The following is a 21,674-nucleotide window of genomic DNA, read 5'->3' on the forward strand; positions in this document are numbered from 1 at the left end:
AAATGTTGTATTCTTATTCTTCATCCAGTTGCACATTGAAATTAATCTATAACGATTCAACACAAAAAATAGAATGTGTGCCCCATTTCTGTAAAAACAGAAAAATTGATACTGCCTATTTATAACACATTTGCACAAATCAAAATAACCTGTAATGTTACAAGTCAAAAAATATGTTGTGTGCCCCGTTTCTACAAAAATAGAAAAAAAAACAATATATTCTTATTTATGCTGCAGTTGCACAAATCAAAACAAGCTGTAATGTTTTAAGTCAAAAAATAAATTGTGTGGCCCATTTCTACAAAATAGGAAAATCGATACAGCCTTATTTATAACACCGTTGTTCAAATAAAAATAACCTGTAACGTTTAAGTTAAAAAATACAATGTGTGCTCCATTTCTGCAAAATAGAAACATCGATGCAATATGATTTGTAACACAGTTGATCAAATCAAAACAACCTCTAGCATTTTAAGTCAAAAAATAGAATACGTATGCTTCAGTAATGCAAAATAAAAAAATTGATACGGCCTTATTTATAATGCATCTGCAAAAGTCAAAATAACCAGTAACGTTTAAAGTCCAGTATCCACACACGCAAAACGTTCCACGGACCGAACCGGATAACGATAAAAATCTGTTCTGTTTCGTTCCGTTCTGTTCCAGTACGTTAAAGACCGAATATTAATTTCTACGTTGCTACGACAATAATAACAACATAATATGGATAAAAAACATGTGCTTGCTGCTGCCGGTCGTTTCTTGATGTCACTTGGCTATATTTTGTAGCTTGGTATTGGTCAAAAATGCTAGTCGCTTCGCGGACCAGAAAAAAAGTTAAAAACATTTCAACTGTCTTCTAGCTTCTCGGACTGCACAATTTTCCGTTTCGATTGCGTAATGAGCTAACAATGTGCATGGGCAAAGCTTTGTTTTTGTTTGATCCGGTCCGGTCCGCGGAACGTTTTCCGTGTGTGAATCTTGGCCTTAAGTCAAAAAATATATGTGCCCCATTTCTGCAAAAATAGAAAAATCAATATAACAGCCCACAGTTGCACAAATCAAAATAACCTGTAATGTTTCAAGTCAAAAAATAAATTGTGTGCCCTGTTTCTACAAAGTAGAAAAATGGTGTATATATACTTATTCTAAATCCAATTGCACATTGAAATTAATCTGGAACGTTTCAACACTACAAATAAATTGTGTGCCCTATTTCTGCAAAATAGAAATTTGATGCAGTCCATTTATAATTATACAACCTACATTTTTAAAGGTCGTACTACCTCGCCAGGCACGGATGTAGGCAATTTTTTTACTATGTCAAAGCGTAAAAAAAAAACAAAAAAAACACTGCTTCGGGTCTTTGCGTGTTTTACGCAACCAATGCGTATATAAGTGTTTTAATTTGTAAGGCCTCAGGTATGACAGAATAGGAATATTTTCGCAATCGCTTCTGCACCGCAATAAATAAGACTGTTTCCCCCAATGTCAGGGCTCGTCAGCATGCCTGTAGGACAAACGAAAAACATATTGAAAATATAGCTTGTTAAGTCCAACATGGACAGTCATACTGCCGCACCAGAAACCAGGTACTGTCGGCCGGAGTCATGCCGAGCCCGGTAGGCAAGAAAAGAAACATAGAGAAGCAAAGAGAGGGGCTCTGTCATCTGCACGCACAGGAATTCAATGATAAGACTTAAACGCTAAGAATAAGTGTATTTATCCTTAAAAAATATTATTATCATTACAGCTACCTGTTTTGTTACTACCATACAACAGTGTATGGTCAGTGTTTTACAAAAAATCCTTGCAAAAATATTATCATTACAGCTACCCTGTTTTGTTACAATTTGTATATAACTTATGTGTGAAAAATTTAACAAAAGGAAGGTATGGATTAATCATGTCATTATAGCAATCACAATCGCAATCATCAATGGAGAAAAGAAAAAAACTTAGTTGCTCCTTGACCCAGGTACTGTCAGCGAAGTTACTGAGCCCGGGGAACATTTTGAAATCAAGCAGGTTTGTCATCACCAAAAAAAAGGGGAGAGTATTTCTTATTATATAATTATTTACGACACTACTACTATTACTTTTTACTATTTATTACCAATATTTTATTATAACCTTACTATTGAATTAATTCACTTAAATTTTGATGAGAGAGCGCATCTTACTTAAAAATAAACTCCAGCACCAACATTGGAATAGTTGTTGTCCGTTTGAAATATTCTGAAATGTTATCAGCAGGAATGTTGGACCTCTTTCTTTGACGGCCACAAGTCCCAGATTTTGCAGGAGTAACACACTTTTTGAGCTAAAAATATAGCTTTCTAACACCAAATGTCATGGTAAGCATCAACCGATTTCGGGTAGCTATGGCAGCACTTTTTAAGGCATCAATCATATGAATTCCTTCAAAGACGTCAATGGACTTGTTCTGAAGCATAATACAAGAAGCCCTGGGGGCTCTAAGAATTTCCGCTCGCTACCAAAATATTTGATGACAACCTGCTAATTCGTTGTGTTATCGTGCCAGACATTCGAAGAGGTTTGGTGCATTAAGCTCTGAAGATAAAGCACACATGTGACATTATATCTTAAACAAACGCAAACAAAACGAAACGTGTCATAATAAACTCACATTTTAAAAGAAATTGCTAACAAAATTACAGCCTATCATTCATAGTTAAAAGTCTTGCGCTTGAAACGTTTATGGTCTTAAACAGCATTTAGTTGACAAAAAATCAAAATTTTGATGTGACCATCATTTTCAGCATACTTTTTTTCTGTGCCAAATTTTGTTTATAATAAAGTAGTTATAATTTTTGGACCAATTTTGGCCTAAAATGACATTTAGGTGACAAAAATCAAAATTATTATGTCACCATTATGTTTAGCACACTTTTTTGTTAACTGTGCCAAATTTTGTCGAAAACAAATACCGATTTTGGCCTGAAACGTCATTTAGATGACTTCCAAGTAGTTAGGGAGCTTGGGTAAGAAGTTTGAATCTGTGACGGAGGAACGTGAAATTCCAGGGTCGATTTTTTCTTAAAAAATGCTCCGAAAGAAAAAAACGACGGTTTTAAAGAATTTCCTACGCCTGCGGGCACGGAAATTCAATAAAGAATAATATTTGCCTGTCATACATAAGTGGGCCTGCCCACGAGGGTGCCGATAAGCCGCATACGCCGTAAAAAGTGCGGGCGTTTTCGGGCGAGTTCGGCGTTTTAAAAAAAATTCAGGTCTTTGCCCGAAAAAACCCGCATAGTCCCGAACAATGCCCGAGAAAAAAAAAAGATTCACCATAAATGACTCTCGAAGAATTATTTAAAAAGTATAAAAATTAAAATGAACTAACTATATGGAAGCTAAGTTCTTAAAAGAAATGTTTTTTATGGTTTTTGATAAGATTTACTTGATAAATAACTTATATATAAACTTTATTACCTCCTTTCTCTTCAAGCGTGTTCTTTCAATTGTCGTCCGCCATGTTTATGTTACAAGGTGTTGCATTTCGGGAATGTTTCGAGCGAGTTCAGGAAAGTGCAGGCGGTTTCGGCGGACAACCGTCAATTTAATTCGAAAAGTCGCCCGAACTCGCCCTTATATATGCGGGCGTTTGCGGCTTATCGGCACCTTTGCCCCGATTATGTTCATTCTATAATAAGTGAGAAATAATATTAGACTGTCGTACACAATCTGGCCTGACCTGATTATGTTCCTTTTATAAGTGCCAAATAATATTTTTTGAGTAATAAGCCGGCCTGTCCTGATTATGTTGCCCTGATTATGTATTTCCTGCCCTGTTTTTAACCAGGGCAAGCTACTTAATCAGGCTGGATATGTTCTGCCTGGATAATGTTCATTATCCAGGCAGAACAGCTATATGGCTAAAACCTTTACACTCCATTTTTATGAAACAACTGTCTACATAAAGTTTGTTTACAAAATTCAACTTGCTCAGTCTATAAGAAATTTAAAAAACATTAACAAAAATAACTGAACAAGTAAGACAACAAATTAAAATGATCTAATTACCCAAGATTATAAACCCCTTAACATACACAGGCGTAACTAGGAACTAAAAACTTAAAAATTTAAAGTATATAGATTCTCTGACCATGTCCTTTCGAGGGCAAAACAAAGTGTAATCTATTGTAACCATATACCTTTTCATAATTTCTCCAGGCACCGCTGAATTTAGCGTAACTATGTTCGCCATTTATATATAAAGGCAACCAAAAACTGTTGACCAATAGCGTAGCAGTATTGACCAACATTACGTCATATATTGGATGCGGGAAAGTTCTTCGCGCTTTGAGCCGCCAAAGTTTCTTGTGTTTTTATTTTCTGTTTCTTACTTTCTTTGTTTTCTTTTATTTTCTTGTGAATTTGACTAAAACTAACTTCACTGTGATAGCTAGCTAGCATAGCTGAGTGTAAAAACAGTTTTTCTTATTTGACGCCTTATTATTCTTTTGGTCAAGGTCATAGCTTTCAATTTCAGTTTGCACACATCAACAGCTTTTACTACTGTATATTGTCATGGTTGAAATATGGTTGTTTGAATTGCACAAAATACTGGAACCTTAATGTGTGTGTGTTTTCTGGTCCAAATTTGCATTTTTGCACAGAATCATGCACATATTCTTGTGCACTTAATGCTCATCTGTCATTGCTTGATGTCAGACATTAGAAACCAGCTTGATACAGCAAGCTTACATTTGTTGACTCACCACAAAAAATATAACCTTCCCTTGAAGTGAGAATAGTATTACAATTTTAACTATATGTCTATTGATCAAATTGGATCAAATACAGCGTTTTCGAAAACAATATCATCAAACTATCTTGCTAATTTCCCAATGATACTGTTCTGCCCAATCTTGAAACGGCCCCCGTCTTAGCCAAATCTGGCCTGGTCAATTCAACAGTACTGGCAAATTCGTTTTTGATGTACATACCCCAAATATATTTTTATGTGCCTGAGAATGTTTGTAGGGTCTTGCAAACAACAGAGCTTGTGTGTCACATCCATGGTCTCCTGCCTAATCTTTTGACGAACTGGGCATTTTTATGTCCAAATATTGGGCAGTCTCCTAAGATTGGGCAGAACAATACTATCACAGTATATCTGAATTATGTTTTCCGTCAAATTTAAGCAAATCTTGTTTTGATTGATAAATTAATGTTGTCATAAATTATTTGATTTTCTGAATTGGTAGTTTGTGGGATGCTCAGATATAGTAACGATGTTTTACTACAATAAAAAAGTATATGTTTTGCTTAATTTTTTAAACAAATGTATAGTCTTTTCCTTGCAAAATTAGGAGTTTCTTTAAATACAGTAAACTCTCCTGAATCTCTTTCGGTAAGTTGCACCCCGCTGTGTATTCCTGACCCACTCACACATTTAATTAATCATTTTGTAAATTATTGTGGTTGGTTCTATTCAGCTGAGACATGATTGCCGCAACTACAAACACCCTGAAATATCTATGTATATATATGTTAAAAAAAGTTGATTATGGTAATAGGTTTTCATGTGAAACAGAACAATATATTATGGTCCATGTTTAGCATATTTAAATCTTTGTTACTAGGTAAATTGACAATAAATAAAAGTTTGCATCAATGTCAAAAGTAAGTTTTTTTTCTTGTAGAAAAAAGTACTTAATCCTACTATGGGCTAAATTTCACCATGCAAATGATGGTGGTGAAGAATTCAATAGAATAATTATTCGATTATAATTAATAAATTATAAGTAATACTTAACAGGCTTAATATAAACGTACTATATTTTGACTTGTATTTGGCATAAAATCACTTTGTCTTTATACTACCATATATTTACATATATATTATATATTTAACGTGGCCATATTTCTTTTTAAAGTGATGAGAAAACGTCTCTATGAAGCTTGAAAGTTGTATTTATTTTTAAAATGATGAGAAAATGTCTCTACAAAGCTTTAACGTGGCCATATTCCTTTTTTAAGTTACAAGAAAACATTTTGTATCATGTTATAAAAAAGTTTGTATGGACTTCGTTTGTACTTTTTACTTTAAACAAAGCACTTAATATTGTTTTCGTTTAGCATAACGAAGTATATAATGTACTTTGTATCGTTTGTTTTATGACACAAAAAAACATACAAACATTTTAAGACAAAACAAAACAGGTAGCAATGATTTTTGTGTGAAGTTTATTTTACAAAAACACACATTTAATACCCACAATGAGTTAACTTTTCTAATATGTCAGGCCAGAGCCAGAAAAAGCACCCGCTAAAAAATTACCAGTGCTATATGGAGTGCAAAAAATCGCACTTGTAAGCAAAATTTACAAGTGCAATGTGAATATTAGCCAGTGTGAATCACACCTAACTATTTTTTTTTACCACAACGTTTCGTTATTTAAGATGTATAAAAATGATTTTGCAGACTGCCTCATATTAGGTGCGCGATCGCGCGCATGCACCTTGGCACGGTCCTAAAATGTGTTAGACAAGTGAATAATAACTCGCATAAAATACGAACTTATTCCTTATGTGCGTGAACAATCGAGCTCCTAAATAAAACTGTAGCGAGTAATATTATTCAAAGAAATCACATGGAAATAAAAACGCAAAAAATGGAGCGCTGTTTTTAATTCTTCAATTACGCAGTCTACAAAAGAGGTAATGAATAAAAGATATTTATGTAGAAATGAGACATGAGATCCTAAAACTTGTGTACATTTAAGCGGTACTGTATATGTTATTACAATAATAAAACATTATTTTAAGGTGGCAGTAATCCTTTTAAAAATCGGATTTTTTTTGCATAATTGGTTACGTAAGGTTATTTTCAGACTTTATATATCCAATTTTTTCTGTTATAACACACTTGTCACGATTTTATGGCTATAATACTATTATCTTTCAACAAAAATATTTAGCCTTAAAAATTCCTCTTTAAAATAAAATTCATGAATAATTAATTAGTTTTGCCGAGTATAGTTTAAGTCTACGTGGTTGTGAAATTGTACAGAAAGAAATGATGTAATTATTAAAGAGAAACGTTAATAACAACAAAGATGGCGCATTATGAAGAAATTTAAGACGATCTTCATTATGCTACATTGCACAAGCTGTAACTTTCAATAGCATGTTCGTTTTACTTTAAAATTTTCAGACATGCTTGGTGAATCATGCAGCCATGATACGGTGTGCGGAAATCTTTTTATTCGCGATATTTTTCTTTTAACAGCGTTTGATGCAGCAGGGGATGCTAACAAAAAATCTTTTGAAAAAAGATTAAAGGCTATTGTTAAAAAAATAAGAATGAACAAAAAAAATCCGCACACCGTTTTAACAGGGTTAACCCAAGGTTCATTTAAAAACAGAAGTTGATGAAAAATAACGAGATTGTAAAAAGTTTTTCTTGTTTTTGATACATTTTTAAAAAGAAATTTCTGCTGACTCAGCAATTTTAGTGTTAAGTTAAAATCATTTTCTTATGTATTAAGGCCTATATTTCTAGGAAATAGTAAAATAAAATGGTATAAATAAAACACTGAGTAAATAATTCAGCTATTTGGACAGCTAAAAAAGGGTTACTGCCACCTCAAAGGTTACCTCCCGCAAAAAATTAAGTTAAGCTCATATGAAAGATCTTTGAAAGTTCTCTAGAAATCCTTTTATTTTTTTGAAAAATCTTTATCCGTTTCTGAGATATTTGTCTTAAAAGTTGTGCTAATTATGCAAAATTATGATGCCATGAGTATGAATTGAGCATAATTATGATAACTAAATGTTAAAATTTATGTAAAAATGTTCAAAACGCGTCAAAGTGAATGGCTAGGAAACATTTTTAACTCTCTATGGCTTGTCATCATGCATAATTAGTAAATCTTCTTAGTCCAAATTCTAAAGAACCAATCAAGAATTTTTAAAAAAATATTCAAATTCCTAGACAGCCTTTCAAGTACTTGTATATGCCGTTACCTTTATTTTTCGCGGGAGGTAACCTTTAAATAATTTTAGGTAACATAAAATTTATTCAAATTTTTGTAAAATTTAAATTTAATTTAGTAAAATTATTTTTTTACTATATGAAAGGAATTGTATTTGTGATTCTTTAGAGTACATCTACGTTTCTTGAAAAAAATAAAAAAGTGACCTGGCTGCCAAAGGGTGAAATTCTACTTTTCATTTACTTCAATTTTTATTTGTTCATTTTTGTATTTATTTTTAGAGACGACAGAATAAGCGTGAGACAGACCCACGTTCTATTGCAAAGTATTATTGCAAACAAAAAGCAGATCAAAGTGGTTTCCAGAAATTATTCATCAATGACAACATAGGTATACGTCTATTATGCTTCCAAATAGGGTGTGAACTGTTTTACATTATTATGATACAACTTTTTTTATAAGGTTTTGGAGTGTTTGCTACAAAAACATTTCAACATGGTGAATTTCTTCTTGAGTATGCTGGAAATTGTATTAGTAAAGTTGAGGGTGAAAAATTGCAATCTACATATCCTGATGAAGCTGGTTCCTTTTTATTTTTTTATAATAACAGTTGGTAAGCAAATTGTACATATATGTTGTGATTATTTTAATATCCACAGCAGTTACTTGCGTAAAGATTGTTGGAAAGAAACTTTATTTACGAATTTTGTAAAGAGCACAGGATAATTTTTTGCAAATAAATGCCGGCAAAAAATATTTTCTTTTGAGAAAAATGGAAAATTTGATTTTCATAAAATATTCAGGAAAATTGTCACAAAAGTCAGTTGTGAAATTTGAAAAGTACTCTAGGTAATATACTGCAATTTTAAGATTATTTATAATAGCATCGATGCAACTGAGAACACACAGTTTGGGAAATACGTTAATGACAGCAAAAATGCCAAAAACTGTTGCATGAAACCGATATATGATGATAATGGGCATTTGCATCTTTGCCTGTTTGTTTTGTGTGACAAAGTCATATCTATTGGAGAAGAGTTGAGATATTCGTATGGAGATATGAAAGAACTTTTTTGGAGAAAAGTGAGTATCTTTGTCACTTTTTTGTTATTTCTTTTTAGTTAGATTTTATAGTTGTGATGAATCAGGCTTCTCATTTTAAAAATAGGTGCTTATGTGATCAATCACATACGCCAGTTCACCAAGTTACGCGATGCAATTGTCCTCTAAAAAGGCATTCCTGGAATGCCTTTTAAAGGACATCAACTTCCATTAAGGATACGGTAACCCCCTTAGACACATTCTCAGTATATTTAAAATATCTTCTCTGCTTGCTTTATTAACTGTAACAAATATATATATATATATTCTGAAAGCCAAATAAATTATCTCTAGAATGATGATAAAATATTTCCATAAAAAAATCCAAGAAGGAAAAATTATTTACAAAAATTCACCTTTCTAGTATATTTTACCAAACACTCCCTTCAGTAAAATTTTTGTTTCTTGAAAAACATATGGTTGCAAAGATCTTATTCAGCTCTAAATAACTTTGCTTTTTTTACTCAAAACAAAACGTGGTTCAAAAAATATAGCATATTTTGTTTTACAACAGCTGTTTTATGACTGATCAATTTTTAAGTATATGATGGATCAATAGCTCGATATTTTCTCACTTTTGCGCTAAAAAAAGCAAAGTTTTGTAGCCAAATAAATTGTCGCAACAAACTTATTTTCGTAGAATTTCGACAAAATGGAGGGGAGTGTTCAACAAAACTATGTACTGTTATGTTGGAAAATTTTATTTCGAGAAAATGCAATTCAAAAATTTTGCACTGCAAAAATCATGCTGAAGGAATGTTATGTTTGTGAATAATTAATAAGTCATGAATATTTTATTAAACATAGAGGTAAAGTGTTTTTGCAGAACCTAGTTATTACCCTAGTTACCCCTTACTTATCATACAGGTTAAATATATTAGAGGAATTTTAAAACTCCTTAATTATCATACAGATTAAATATATTTGAGGAATTTTAACTTTGAGCACACACAGATTTTTTCTCATTTTGTAACTTTTAGGCGACTTCAACTTCATTAGTTGTTCTACAGGCTCGACAGACTCTAATTTTCACGAAAACAAAAAAATAATATCGGCTAAAACTTTTTTTAACAGAAAATCTGTTACATATTCGTTTTTAGCGAAGAATTTTATTATTTCTGCAAGAAGAATGCAGTTATTTACGTAATTTGATAGTTAAATTTCTTTAGAAATTGACAATGTCTTATAAACATGTGTGACAATTTAAGCGATTTTAAAACAATTTGAACCGAAACGAATTTAACGTAGATGAAACGAATTAATTCTTATTTTTGTGAAAAACTAATGGGAAATGAATACAAAATGATTTGGAAATGATTACGAAATGAATTTCAAATCAACCAAGCGAGTTAAAACGGTTACAAACGATTTTTTTGAATTTTTTTATTTTTTAACCGCTGTTGTTAGTGTGTATTTCTTTATTTTTGTTGTTGTTCCAACCATACATTCTCAATAAAATTATTTTTATTTTGCCAACCGACTGTAAGTTACTATCGATTTCTCCCGTAGAACATTGGAGTCGCCTTAACAATAATTATTTTTGATTCTTTTTTGAAAAATACAAAAAAATATTCTAAATTTTTTTTGAGAACTTCAACTGTTACTTCTATTATGTTTAGAACAAGGAGACTGCTTCACCATATTTTGCAAATATTGATGTTGTTACCAAGCAGGGAGTAAGTTTTTTTGTAATATATACATTTTTCTTTTTCTTCACTAGAGTAACTGCTATTTTTCTTTTCTTTCTTTTCAGTTTGTTTTATGCAATCCTGGGAATGTAATTGTGAGTATCCAATCATAGATTTTGAACTTTTTGTTCAAAAAATTCTTGTGTTTATAATAAAACCTTTTTTGTGATTTTAGAATAACCAAAAAAAGCAGATTTATTCTGAACATGTAAGCCATCTACATTTTTAAGGCAAAATGTTTTTGTATCAATATTGTAATCTTTCATGATGTCCACGTTTTGGTTCCTGTTATTAGCCATACTAAAAAGTTAATTTTGAAGAAAAGCTTTCACGATATTAGCTCTAATTACTGTACAAGTCATTTTGAAATAATTTTAAGTTATAATCAGTTATATATCCACAATTTTCATTTTCTCTTTTTCATTTAAATATTTTATGTTGTGTAGTTTTTAAGATTGGAATTCTGATATGTGTCAAAATGACTTAATTTTATCCAATTTTTGAAAATGATTTGTTTAACCAATATGTTATCGATTTCAATTTTTTTGTATTTAATAACAAGAGTTAAACTGTAGCACAATATTTATGTTTTTACCATACAACAAAAAATATGTTGCTTATAAAGCAATCTTTTGCTCCTCCATATAGACGAAACATGCACAAAGATAATTTTTGAGAATCACTCCCATAAATAAAACAAAATTATTTCTACTGTACAGTAATTTTTTGCTAATATTGCACTTAGGATGATGAATTCATTTCTGGTAGTGCAACAACAGAGGAAGATGTCAAGGAATGTCTGGACAAGGTAAGATATATACTTTAATTATGTTGTTTTTAACGTTACATGTATCTTAAAAATATTGAATTATTTTTATTAGATTCATGATTGCATTCTTCAAACAGAAGTGATAGGTTTGTAATGTGTGAAAATTTCTCAATTACGTAACACCCTTTCCCATGCTATCTCTAAAAATGTGTTTGTTTCGGGTAAAATGGCTGGGTGAAGTGTTATAAGTACAAAAAGTTTATGAATTATAAATACACATTGTATGCCAAATCCATATAATTTGAAATAATCAGTGTAAATATTTTAATTCACACTCTTTATCTAATTAAATTCTGATTTGGTTTGTTTGTTATGTTATTAGGTTTATAGGTTGATTTATTAGGTTTGTTATTTTCACGTGTCATGCAGATTTTCACATGCTTTACGCAGAATGTCAAAAATATGACAATATGATACTGATTTTTTTTATGTAAAAAATATTATCGCCTACCTAGCTGTTAAGATATTTTAATGTGTCGGTTACAGAAAACAGACATATTTTTATGGATGGTCTCACTTTAAGTGCCTAATTCCAGTAATTATAACATTATTTTCCTAATTTGCTTACACTTATCTATTTTATGCTGTACTATAGGTTCTGGGTTCTGTAGATACTGTTTTGACTGATTTAATTCAAATAGAACTTATGCAGGATAAATTTATTTAGGAGGGTCCATCTGGAAAATTAATCTCATTCTTCTTTGGGATGTTATGAAAAAGGTTAAACAAAGATATTACAACTTGGTTAAGAAAGGAAAATCCAGAAGCAATATTAAATTTGTAACTAAATAGTTTAGAAACATGAACTGAACAAAATATAAGTTTCTGAATAATTTGAGTAGCATACACCCTGAACTGCAATATATATGTATTATACACATGTTATTTACTTTTGAATACTCCTTACCTGATCTATTTGTTTTAGATAATGGGGAAAATGACGAAGAAAAATGTGATCAAGTAGTTGTTTGGAAAAAAGACGGAAGTATTGAACTAAAATCTGACACCTGTGTAAAAGATAAAGATGATGTGAATGCAAAGTTTATTGATGTTGTTGATGTATATGAACCCAAGAATAACGATCCTGTTCGTTTATATAGTAAAAACGTAGGCAATGGAAAAGATTCAGTTGCTATCAATGGTCAGAATGTTGATTTGTGTGAAAAATTAGAGGAGGAAGTAGAGGAAAATATTAAATGCAAAGGTTTTAATGGTGGTTATCAGACAAATGGTGCTACTGTTTACATGCAATTAGAAAATATGGGAGGGGAGAAATATTGTGTTCATAAACTCCAACTTAAAGAAAATGTTGAAAACACATCTATCATACAGGATATGGAAATAGTTGGTGAAAATAAAGAACAAGTTGCTGCTGAAATCATTACAGATATTGTCAGTGTTATAGATAGAAGTGTCACTAATGACAAGGTTCTTGATTTTGTTGATGTATGTGAACCCAAGGGCAATAATTCTGATAGTTTACACAATCAAAGTGTAGGTGAAGGCAAAGATGCAGTTTTGGTCAATCGTGTTGCTGGTAGTGTGAGTTATAAGGTGGATAATCCTACTGTTTATACACAAGTAGAATCAAACGAAGGGGACAGATATTGTGGTGATGAACCTCTACATGGACAGAATGTTGAGGAAACGAATATTGCTGGTATACAGGATATGAAAATAGGTTGTGAAAATAAAGAACAAGTTGCTGAGATCATTGCAGATGTTGTCAGTGTCCAAGGTCGAAATTACAAGAGTGCAGATGTGGTTGCATCAGGTGTAAATACGTACAAGAACAGTACTTACCAATCAAAAAAAAAGATTCAGGAAAATATTGGCAGTGGTGTAAATAAAAAGAATGTCATTGGTGGAGATAAATTTGCAGACTACTACAAGGACATAGATTTTGCCAAGCTGGATTGTAGTGACGATGATGTAAAAATTACTTATCCGGTATGTATGCAATTCATGATTCCGTTTAAAGTATAATTTTTAATTGTATTGATGATAAATATTTATGTTTCAGGAAATTGAAATTGTCCCTGATTTCAGCAGTTCTGACAGCGAAACAGTAAGTATTGAAGGTCCAGTAATTCCACTAATAATACTTAAAAATTTTAAACTTTCTATTCATTTTTTAGTGTTCCATTTTGAATGGTAGTAATGAAGAAACAACTTTTCCATTAAAAATTAATTTTAGGTAATTATTGTTTTCAAATATTACAAAAAGTGATAAAATATTACAAACGAAACTATGAAAAATTGGTGTTTTTATGGTGTCATTCACATGAGATTTGCTGTAAACGACGTAAACAATGCTTTTTTAGTCGAAATTAAAGTAACTTATTTAGTTCTTTAAAGATAATTTTGTTGTAATATTTCTATGTTTATTTTTTAGAAATGACAAAACTGAAACACTGGTATGTTAGAATTCTCCCATATACATTTTTGTTATAATGAAGAAGAACTATTTTGTTCATCACTAACATACTGCTAGGCAGCGAGTGGGATTCGAACTCCGGACCCTAGAGTTGGGAGCCAAAGACAAAACCACTACACCACACTACGGCAATATGTTAGATAGTTTATCGGGATGGTGCATATACATAGGTGAATCTTTATTGCGATATAATAAAGATTTACCTATGTACATTTTTATTTTTGAAGATTTTGAATTGTGAGGAGGAGATATAGATAGCACCTGATTTAATATAAGAAATGCTTAGACTATTACCGTTATAATTATGCTATAAAGACATTGCACAATTTTTTTATTGGAATACAGTGTAGTTGGAGTCCACTAGAAAGTTGTACGGTATGATAATTATAGTAATAAATTGATGCTATTTTATTTTTAGACAAAAGTATTGGAGAAGTTCGTATGTATTCCATCATTACTCATATATTTTTTACATTGCAGCATTTCTAATTTAAATTTAATACAAATGCCGGTATATTTTCAGCAAATGTTAGTTCAGGTTAATAAAATTTTCATGTTTTTTTTTGCTGCTAAAATATACTGTCATCGATTTACCTAAATGTTGAAAATTATGAATTGTTGAAGTGAAAAAATGAAAAATTAACTTCATGGTAAAATTACCTGACAGTTAATTTTGGTTTACAAAGGTTACATTGTGATGCACTGGTTATAATTAGAGAAAATTATAGGAAATTCTTCATTTATTCAGAAAATCATTAAATTTAAAAGATTAGATTTTATAAAACCAAATCTTTTTTTGTGCTCAGTAACTTTTCCATTTAACGCCAATTGAATGGTTTATTGGTTGAAAACTTATTTTTGTAGAACTTTTGTTGAAAATCATGAAATATTGACATTTTGTTAGAATTTAATTTCTCGGATTTGACCCAAACTTGCTTAATTTGCCTTGTGCATTGAAGGCATGTAATTTCAATTTTTTTGTTTTTATTTTTTTTAAAAATTTATTTTAAAAGTACTTGTTTTGTCAGTTGTCTGATGTTTATGACTTGGTAATAAAGCATGCACCACCAAATGATTACTTAATTTAAGCAATATGTAGTGTAGTTCCAGCATTCATGCCAAAGTAAGAAGAATGTTAATTCTGGGAGTCCAATTTTCTCATCTCCTGCATTTATAAGGTCAAAGTCCAAAATCAATTCCATTAGGTCCTACGGTCAATAGTAATAATTAAATACACCTAATAGTTACTCTTTATTAATGTTAGATGAAAGTTGATCTTGAAGAAATAGAAACTCTAGCATCGACAAAGGTATTGTATGTTTGTAATAACTTTTCATACATCCTTGCATAGCTTTTTTTATATCTGGAAATTTTGCAGGTGTGTCAAGTTGCTGAACATACGCAGACCAGTAGGGAAGTCAGCTGTTGTGAACAAGTGAGTTTTGTGATGATGCTTATTTAATTTACAATGATTTGTTCAGCCCTTTTGAACTACCAACAAGTTGCTTCCTAATTTATTATTTTTAATTATCAATAGTATTATTTAACACAAACAGGTTTCAGTGAAAAATGATTCTGGTTTGGAGATTGATGAGGATTTAGACATTGTGAATACTGATAGTGAACAGGAAACAATTGAAGCCGAGTCTAAAAAACTGCAGGTACTATTATCGATGCATTTTAAGATTGTGTAAACTTATATACTACTGACTGATTAATACTTTCCAATGCTATTTTATTTAAATTTAGGATTATTGATGCAAGGCTTTATGTTTTGTGTTATGTAGCAATTCTAGAATCATCTTATCTTTTTATTTCAGAAAAAAAGTCCTTACAAAAAACCGTATAGAATGTGCATTTATTGTTCTATAATGTCTTCAAAATTGAGCAGACACATTAAAAAATGTCATAAGGAAAATGAAAGAGTGAAAAATGCACTAAAGATGACTAAGGTGAAGCAAATTGAGGAATGGAAAAAAATTAAAAGGGAAGGAATTTTAATGTACAACAAGTTGCAAGCTACCACAGAAAATCCTATTTTCCAAGGAGAACGTCAAAGAAAGAAATACTTGGAATTGCAACGTTGTAATTTATGCTCTGCTTTTATCTCTAAGCGTTTCTTTGCCAGCCACAAAAGAACGTGCATGAGAAGACAAGATGCTGTCCCAACAGGCTTGCCATTGTCACTGGACTTCCTTCCAATGTCACTCCAAATGTCGGATCAATTCAAGGAAGTCATTTTGGCCAAGCTTAGAGATGATCCCGTAGGTAAGTTATCATTTTTATATTTACGTTACGAGCTTTTTTCCATACTTGTTCATAGTTTAGCAATTGATTTGTAGGACAGCTTTATGGTGATAACATCCCTGTTCTTCACATTTGTTACCAATTCATGAAATTTTCATTGTTCTTTATTAAATTATTACGAATAACTACAGTAATCAAAAATAATAAAAAATTGCAAAGGAAACTTCTGGGATTTAAGGAGTTAAAAAATACTTGTACTATTCATTAAAAGTCCTTATGTATTTCATAGAAATCCTTAATTCATTCAAATAATTATTTAATAAACATAATCATGTTACATCCTGGATATGATCAAGTGTAACATTTTTTTTTTGTTTTTTATGAGCGAAATAGTAAAAAAAGTGTTCAATTAAAGTTGTAGTTTAATTTAAAAAAAATATATGAATTGATCTTTTAGATTATTGACCTAATTCATAAAATTATGTTTTCAAAAGGTTTTAAGTTTATTTCGTTAAAATAAATACTCACAAATGTTTGACAGAAAAAAAATGTAGGTTTATTTAATTTGTATTCACGCCCCCAAAGGTTTAAGAACATCTATTTCAATGTACAACCTTCCACTGTACATTAAAATTGATGCAAATAATGTTTTTTTTAATTTTCTAAACCTTTAAACACAAAATAAATATTTGAAAATTTAATTTGCCTTGTTTAATAATAGGAAATATATGTCGCAAAGATGAAATGATATTACGAATTGGAATGAAGTTGTTTGCAAAGCTTGTAGTCAAAAAAGAAAAAGCAGCCACCGTGAATAAATCTGTTAGGGGTCATATGCGAGTGTTAGGTAGCCTGTACCAATCTTTTAAGAGGATGAATGGCGTTTGTCATGATCATGGTAATTTGTTAGATATGTTTGTGCGAAAGAATTTTACGTGTTTTACTGATGCCATTGACGCTGTTACTTTGAATGTTGATCGTAGTCTTAAGCCAGGACTACGCCAGAATGTTTTTTACATCATCAACAAAAGTGTAAAAATATTGTATGCTCATCAATATATGTTAGCTAACGAAGAGGAGGCCAGTGAAATCGAAAAATTTATGGTATGCTATAAAGCCAACGAGGATTGCATGGTTTCCTCTGCACGATACGAGCTTGAAAAAAAAAGGCTAGTTAAAATAAGAAAACCATGTCAGTTGCCTTTGGAAAGCGACATTGAGAAAATACATCAACATATTCTCAAGAGAATGGGTGAACTACTGTGTGTTTTTGAGTTATGGACTGCTCACTCTTTTGTTGAACTGAGGAACTTAGTACTCACACGACTAACATTATTGAATGGGCGCCGTGGTGGGGAAACAAGTCGCCTCCTAGTAAAAGATTGGTTAGAAGCAGAAAGCGATAATTGGATTGATCAACAACGTCTTCAGAGTTTGAATGAAGCTGACAAACTATTAGTGAGTTCACTAAAAATAACCTACATGACGGGTAAAGGAAATCATCATTTGGTGTCTGTTTTATTTCCAAACGACACTACTTCTGCTATGAAAAGGTTAGTTGATCCAAAATTTAGAATCAAGGCTGGTATCGATAAAAATAATGATTTTGTGTTTGCCAGCACACAGCTGTCATCTTTAAATGTGTCTGGCTGGCATGCATTGAAAGAAGTCTGTAAGAAACTAGAACTTACCAATGTGGAAATTATAAATGCAACCACTAATAGACACCGCGTCAGCACTTTATATGCTGCGTTGGACCTGCCACAACAGGAAAGACAACTGTTCTACGCCCATATGGGTCATTCTGAAAGCATGAATAAAGATATTTATCAAGCCCCATTAGCTTTAATGGGAGTCACAAAGATTGGAAAACAATTAATAAATCTCCATGCAAGCGGTATGTATTTATTTGTTAGGGAGGAGCCTTTCTGTATGGAATAAAATTGTGGAAGTGGCACGCATTCTAGGTAACAACTTTATCATAGATCATGAGTGGTAAATTTAATTTTTTTCTTGTTTATTGAGATTTAGGAAACCAGGATATAATGGAAGACTTGCCGGGTTATGTTTTATTAAACCTTTTTTTATAAATTTTTGTCGTTTTAACCACTGTATTTCATTTATTTGTTTAATTTTTTCTTATAATGTATTAACAAATGTTCAAATCAGCTAATATTATTTCACGATTATTATGATCGAAATAATACGTGTTCCAAATTTGATTTCATTAAAAAATTATTAAAAGATTGCAGATGAGCAAAATGTAGAATGACTTTTCATGATTAGCAAGTCTTTCAGTGTTTATAACTTGATTGTTTATAGATAACGGTCATATTGAAGAAACTGATAAAAGTTTAAAAACATTTAAAGACAAAACTCATACAGGTATGTTTGCTTTTTCTAATGTTGTCTGGTGCAAATAGAGAAAATTTCTGTTAGTTACAAAACTCGTTATTTTGTTCTTTTTATTAGTCATTGTTTTTGATGAAATTTTTTCAAAGCAATGTGTGATCCAAAACCTAAAGATCTTCCCCATCATTGTTTTATATTGTTTGGAAAATTACCTTAAAGCTGCTCAATGGACTACATAGCAGACTAATACTTTCTTTCTTTAGAAGACAAGAAATTGGCAACTAACTATGCAGTGACAAGTACTCCCGTAAGAACATCAGCTGAAGGTTAATACTTCACTGTAGTTTATTGATTCAATCCTTTGGGCCTCAGTGACTTGCAAAGTGTTTGTTTTTTTTGGTTTTTTATTCAGCGACAAAGACAAAAAGATCAGTGGGGAAAAGAGTGATGATGCTGTCGAGCAGTTCATCGGATGAAGAAGCTATTGAATCAAAAAATGGTTAGTTTTAAATTTAATTTAAAACAACGTCTGATTTATAATACCAACCATGACCTTGTTTTAGATATACGATGGTTTTTTTGTTTTGTTTTTGTTTTTAGTACCAGTTGAAGCTAGGAAGTATCCTTTGCGTGGTGAGTGGTTTGATTTTTGATTTTTTTGTCAAACAATATTTATTCAACCTGTCCTACTCTGCGTTGTGGGAAATGTTTATTTATAGAACATTGAATTTGAAAACCAGACCTTATTTGTTTTAAATCTCACATAGGTCAATTAAAAATCATATGAAATATAAGTTGTTTTTATAGTCCTCTATGCAAAATATATTACTTAACGTTTTTGCGGAAAATTGTCTAGTATCACTAATATTAAACGTAATATTTTTACAAATTACATGTACTTAACTTTTTTTCACTTACTTAAAAGTAATTGCGAGTTCACCGAAATAAAAATGTATTTTTTGTTGACCATTTGATTGTACATTTGACTTTGAATTATAGGCAGATCAAAAAAAAGAAAAAAGTACGTTAAAATTACTGGTGAGTATCCTTTCAAGAGTCTTTCTGTTTTAATTATTTATTTTAGTTTTCTCAATAACACTTAGACAGTTATGAAAATTATTTATATACCGAGAAATATCAACCTGGATTGTTTAAAATTTATGGGATGTACAAGTATCTTTTGCAAAAGATGTATTTCATGTTTATGAATATCCATTTCTATCTAGATGCCCAAATTAGAGATGATTCATGTGATCCTACTTCCTATGAAGGTAAGTGATGTAAAAAATTAAGTTTAAAGAAACCTTTGTAGGTTGCTTCGTGTGCAAATTAGATTTTAAAGAATTTGGCGTCTTCCCCAATCTTAAATTCTCTCAGAAATTCAACTTTCCAATGATCCTGGAGATTAAATATGTTGAAAAATGCTTAGATCTTTCAAGTGTCATTAACTTTACTGATTTTTGAGTTGCCATAGTATAAAAACGCTGCTATATATAAGTTATAAAGGACAATATTTTTTCTGTTAAAGCAATAATAGTTTGAATGGTCGTCTTGCTAACCAAGAGTTATAATTTCCAGGAATTTTCTAGTTTAAAAAACAACCAGATTTTATTCCAATAGATAAAGAAGAGAATGAGAGATTGAAATGCAAACGTAAGTTGAACACTTTTATCGCTTCTTCATATATATAGGTTTAGTTAAACCACTTTTTTAGGTTTGATATTAACAAAACTTATCTTATTGTTGCTTTTATACTTAGCTGTCAAATCCAGTGTCAAGTGGACTCCGGAATTAAATAAAGTGTTCTTCGAAAAATTTGGTTGTTACGTGCGTCGCACCAATGATCGACCATTTCCAGGTATCAAATAATTTAGCTTTTGTTCGATGGTTTTTAAGTATAGGTAAATAGATTGTTTGAACAATCACTTGCAAATGAGGCATAGTTGCTTAAAGCAACTATTTTGTGTCTTTTGTGCGAGTATACTCAATCATTCTTGCATTATTTTAGGTCGACTGGAAATGGAAAATTTTGCAAAAAGTTACTTTGGATCAGCCAATTTTGCCTTCGCTGTGCGAACAAAAATAAACAACGAGCGGAAAAAGTTCGATGACATAAAGAATAAAAGGTTGAAAGAAATTGGACTAACTAGTTAATCATGCAGTTATTTTTGCTTTACTAATTTTTTGTTTGGATATACTGACTTTAGCTAACTTGTGAAGTTGTCGCTTTGAATTACCTAATTTCTAGTCATTTTGGTGTCTATTTACATTCCTGCGTTCTGTACATGTATTACGCACAAATGAGTTAGTGTGGATTTTTTTCCTTTTTTTTAAAGGTATGAATCGATCCATTTATTCTTTGCAATTTATTTGTAATTTTATGTTCAGAAAGAAAAATTAGTCCACATTTTGCTTTTTTTATTTCTCCTTGGTTCAAACCTGTGAAATGACTATGTGTCATCCTATAGGAAATGTTTTGCGCCAATACACTAATAATTACCGTCGGGTAGACCTTTTGTACCTTCTCACGGTCACGTTATACGCAAGTGATTTTGCTGTTTCACCAATCTTCGGAGTAACAGGTGTCTCAAGTGTAAATCCACTTCCGAACAAACTGGACAGAAATTAATAAATTGATTAAACGTAGATTGGTCAACTTTTACATTATTTGCTCAAAAATATGAAGTGAAAATACATAATAGTTTTAGAAACAGCGAAAAGCTCACATTTTAAACGACTGCTTCAAGAATATTTTTTCCGACATGAACGGAACAGGTAATTAAGGCACGATTGGGTATAAATCATAAGCCATTCTTTTCGTTTACCGAAATTTTATGATCCTGCAAGTGGAAAATTGTCTTAGAGTAAAGAGTTGTTTTAATGTCTTTTCCGTTTCTTGAGATCGATCAAAGAAGGGTAAACTTCGTTAGTTCGCACAAATATTGACATCTGGTTAGAGTAAAACAAAAAACCTTATTTATTTCCATCATTTGATTAGAGAAGTACTATTTCAGAATTTTTTCTTAACATCTTCTAAAATGACCTAGTTA

The 21,674-nt window shown here is 31.2% G+C and overlaps 1 protein-coding gene and 1 long non-coding RNA gene across 3 annotated transcripts; one reads left to right on the forward strand and one right to left on the reverse strand.

The window, feature by feature from the left end:
• Positions 1-1,706: 1,706 nt before the first annotated feature.
• Positions 1,707-4,044, reverse strand: LOC130649645 (uncharacterized). The gene is made up of 2 exons (XR_008983084.1): positions 3,460-4,044; positions 1,707-2,574 (listed from the first exon to the last, which is right to left on the reverse strand). It is a non-coding gene; the product is annotated as an uncharacterized LOC130649645 (long non-coding RNA).
• A 252-nt stretch (positions 4,045-4,296) lies between these two features.
• On the forward strand, positions 4,297-21,029 carry LOC130649644 (uncharacterized). 2 transcript variants are annotated; one of them, XM_057455974.1, is made up of 28 exons: positions 4,297-5,655; positions 8,252-8,360; positions 8,433-8,583; positions 8,855-9,053; positions 10,691-10,747; positions 10,825-10,854; positions 10,935-10,967; positions 11,505-11,567; positions 11,641-11,674; positions 12,514-13,538; positions 13,612-13,656; positions 13,727-13,785; positions 13,984-14,005; positions 14,444-14,464; positions 15,290-15,334; positions 15,404-15,460; positions 15,582-15,686; positions 15,846-16,293; positions 16,994-18,169; positions 18,595-18,657; positions 18,888-18,950; positions 19,037-19,123; positions 19,225-19,257; positions 19,624-19,662; positions 19,851-19,895; positions 20,245-20,277; positions 20,384-20,482; positions 20,633-21,029. In XM_057455974.1, exons 1-28 carry the CDS (start codon positions 5,647-5,649, stop codon positions 20,776-20,778), a joined length of 4,296 nt encoding a protein of 1,431 aa, XP_057311957.1. In that variant the 5' UTR covers positions 4,297-5,646; the 3' UTR covers positions 20,779-21,029. The 2 variants fall into 2 exon arrangements, with proteins under 2 accessions (XP_057311957.1, XP_057311958.1); XM_057455975.1 differs by lacking the exons at positions 4,297-5,655; positions 8,252-8,360; positions 8,433-8,583; positions 8,855-9,053; positions 11,641-11,674.
• The last annotated feature ends 645 nt before the right edge of the window (positions 21,030-21,674 follow it).

This window comes from Hydractinia symbiolongicarpus, chromosome 7 (genome assembly GCF_029227915.1).
Source record: "Hydractinia symbiolongicarpus strain clone_291-10 chromosome 7, HSymV2.1, whole genome shotgun sequence".
NCBI lineage: Eukaryota > Metazoa > Cnidaria > Hydrozoa > Anthoathecata > Hydractiniidae > Hydractinia > Hydractinia symbiolongicarpus.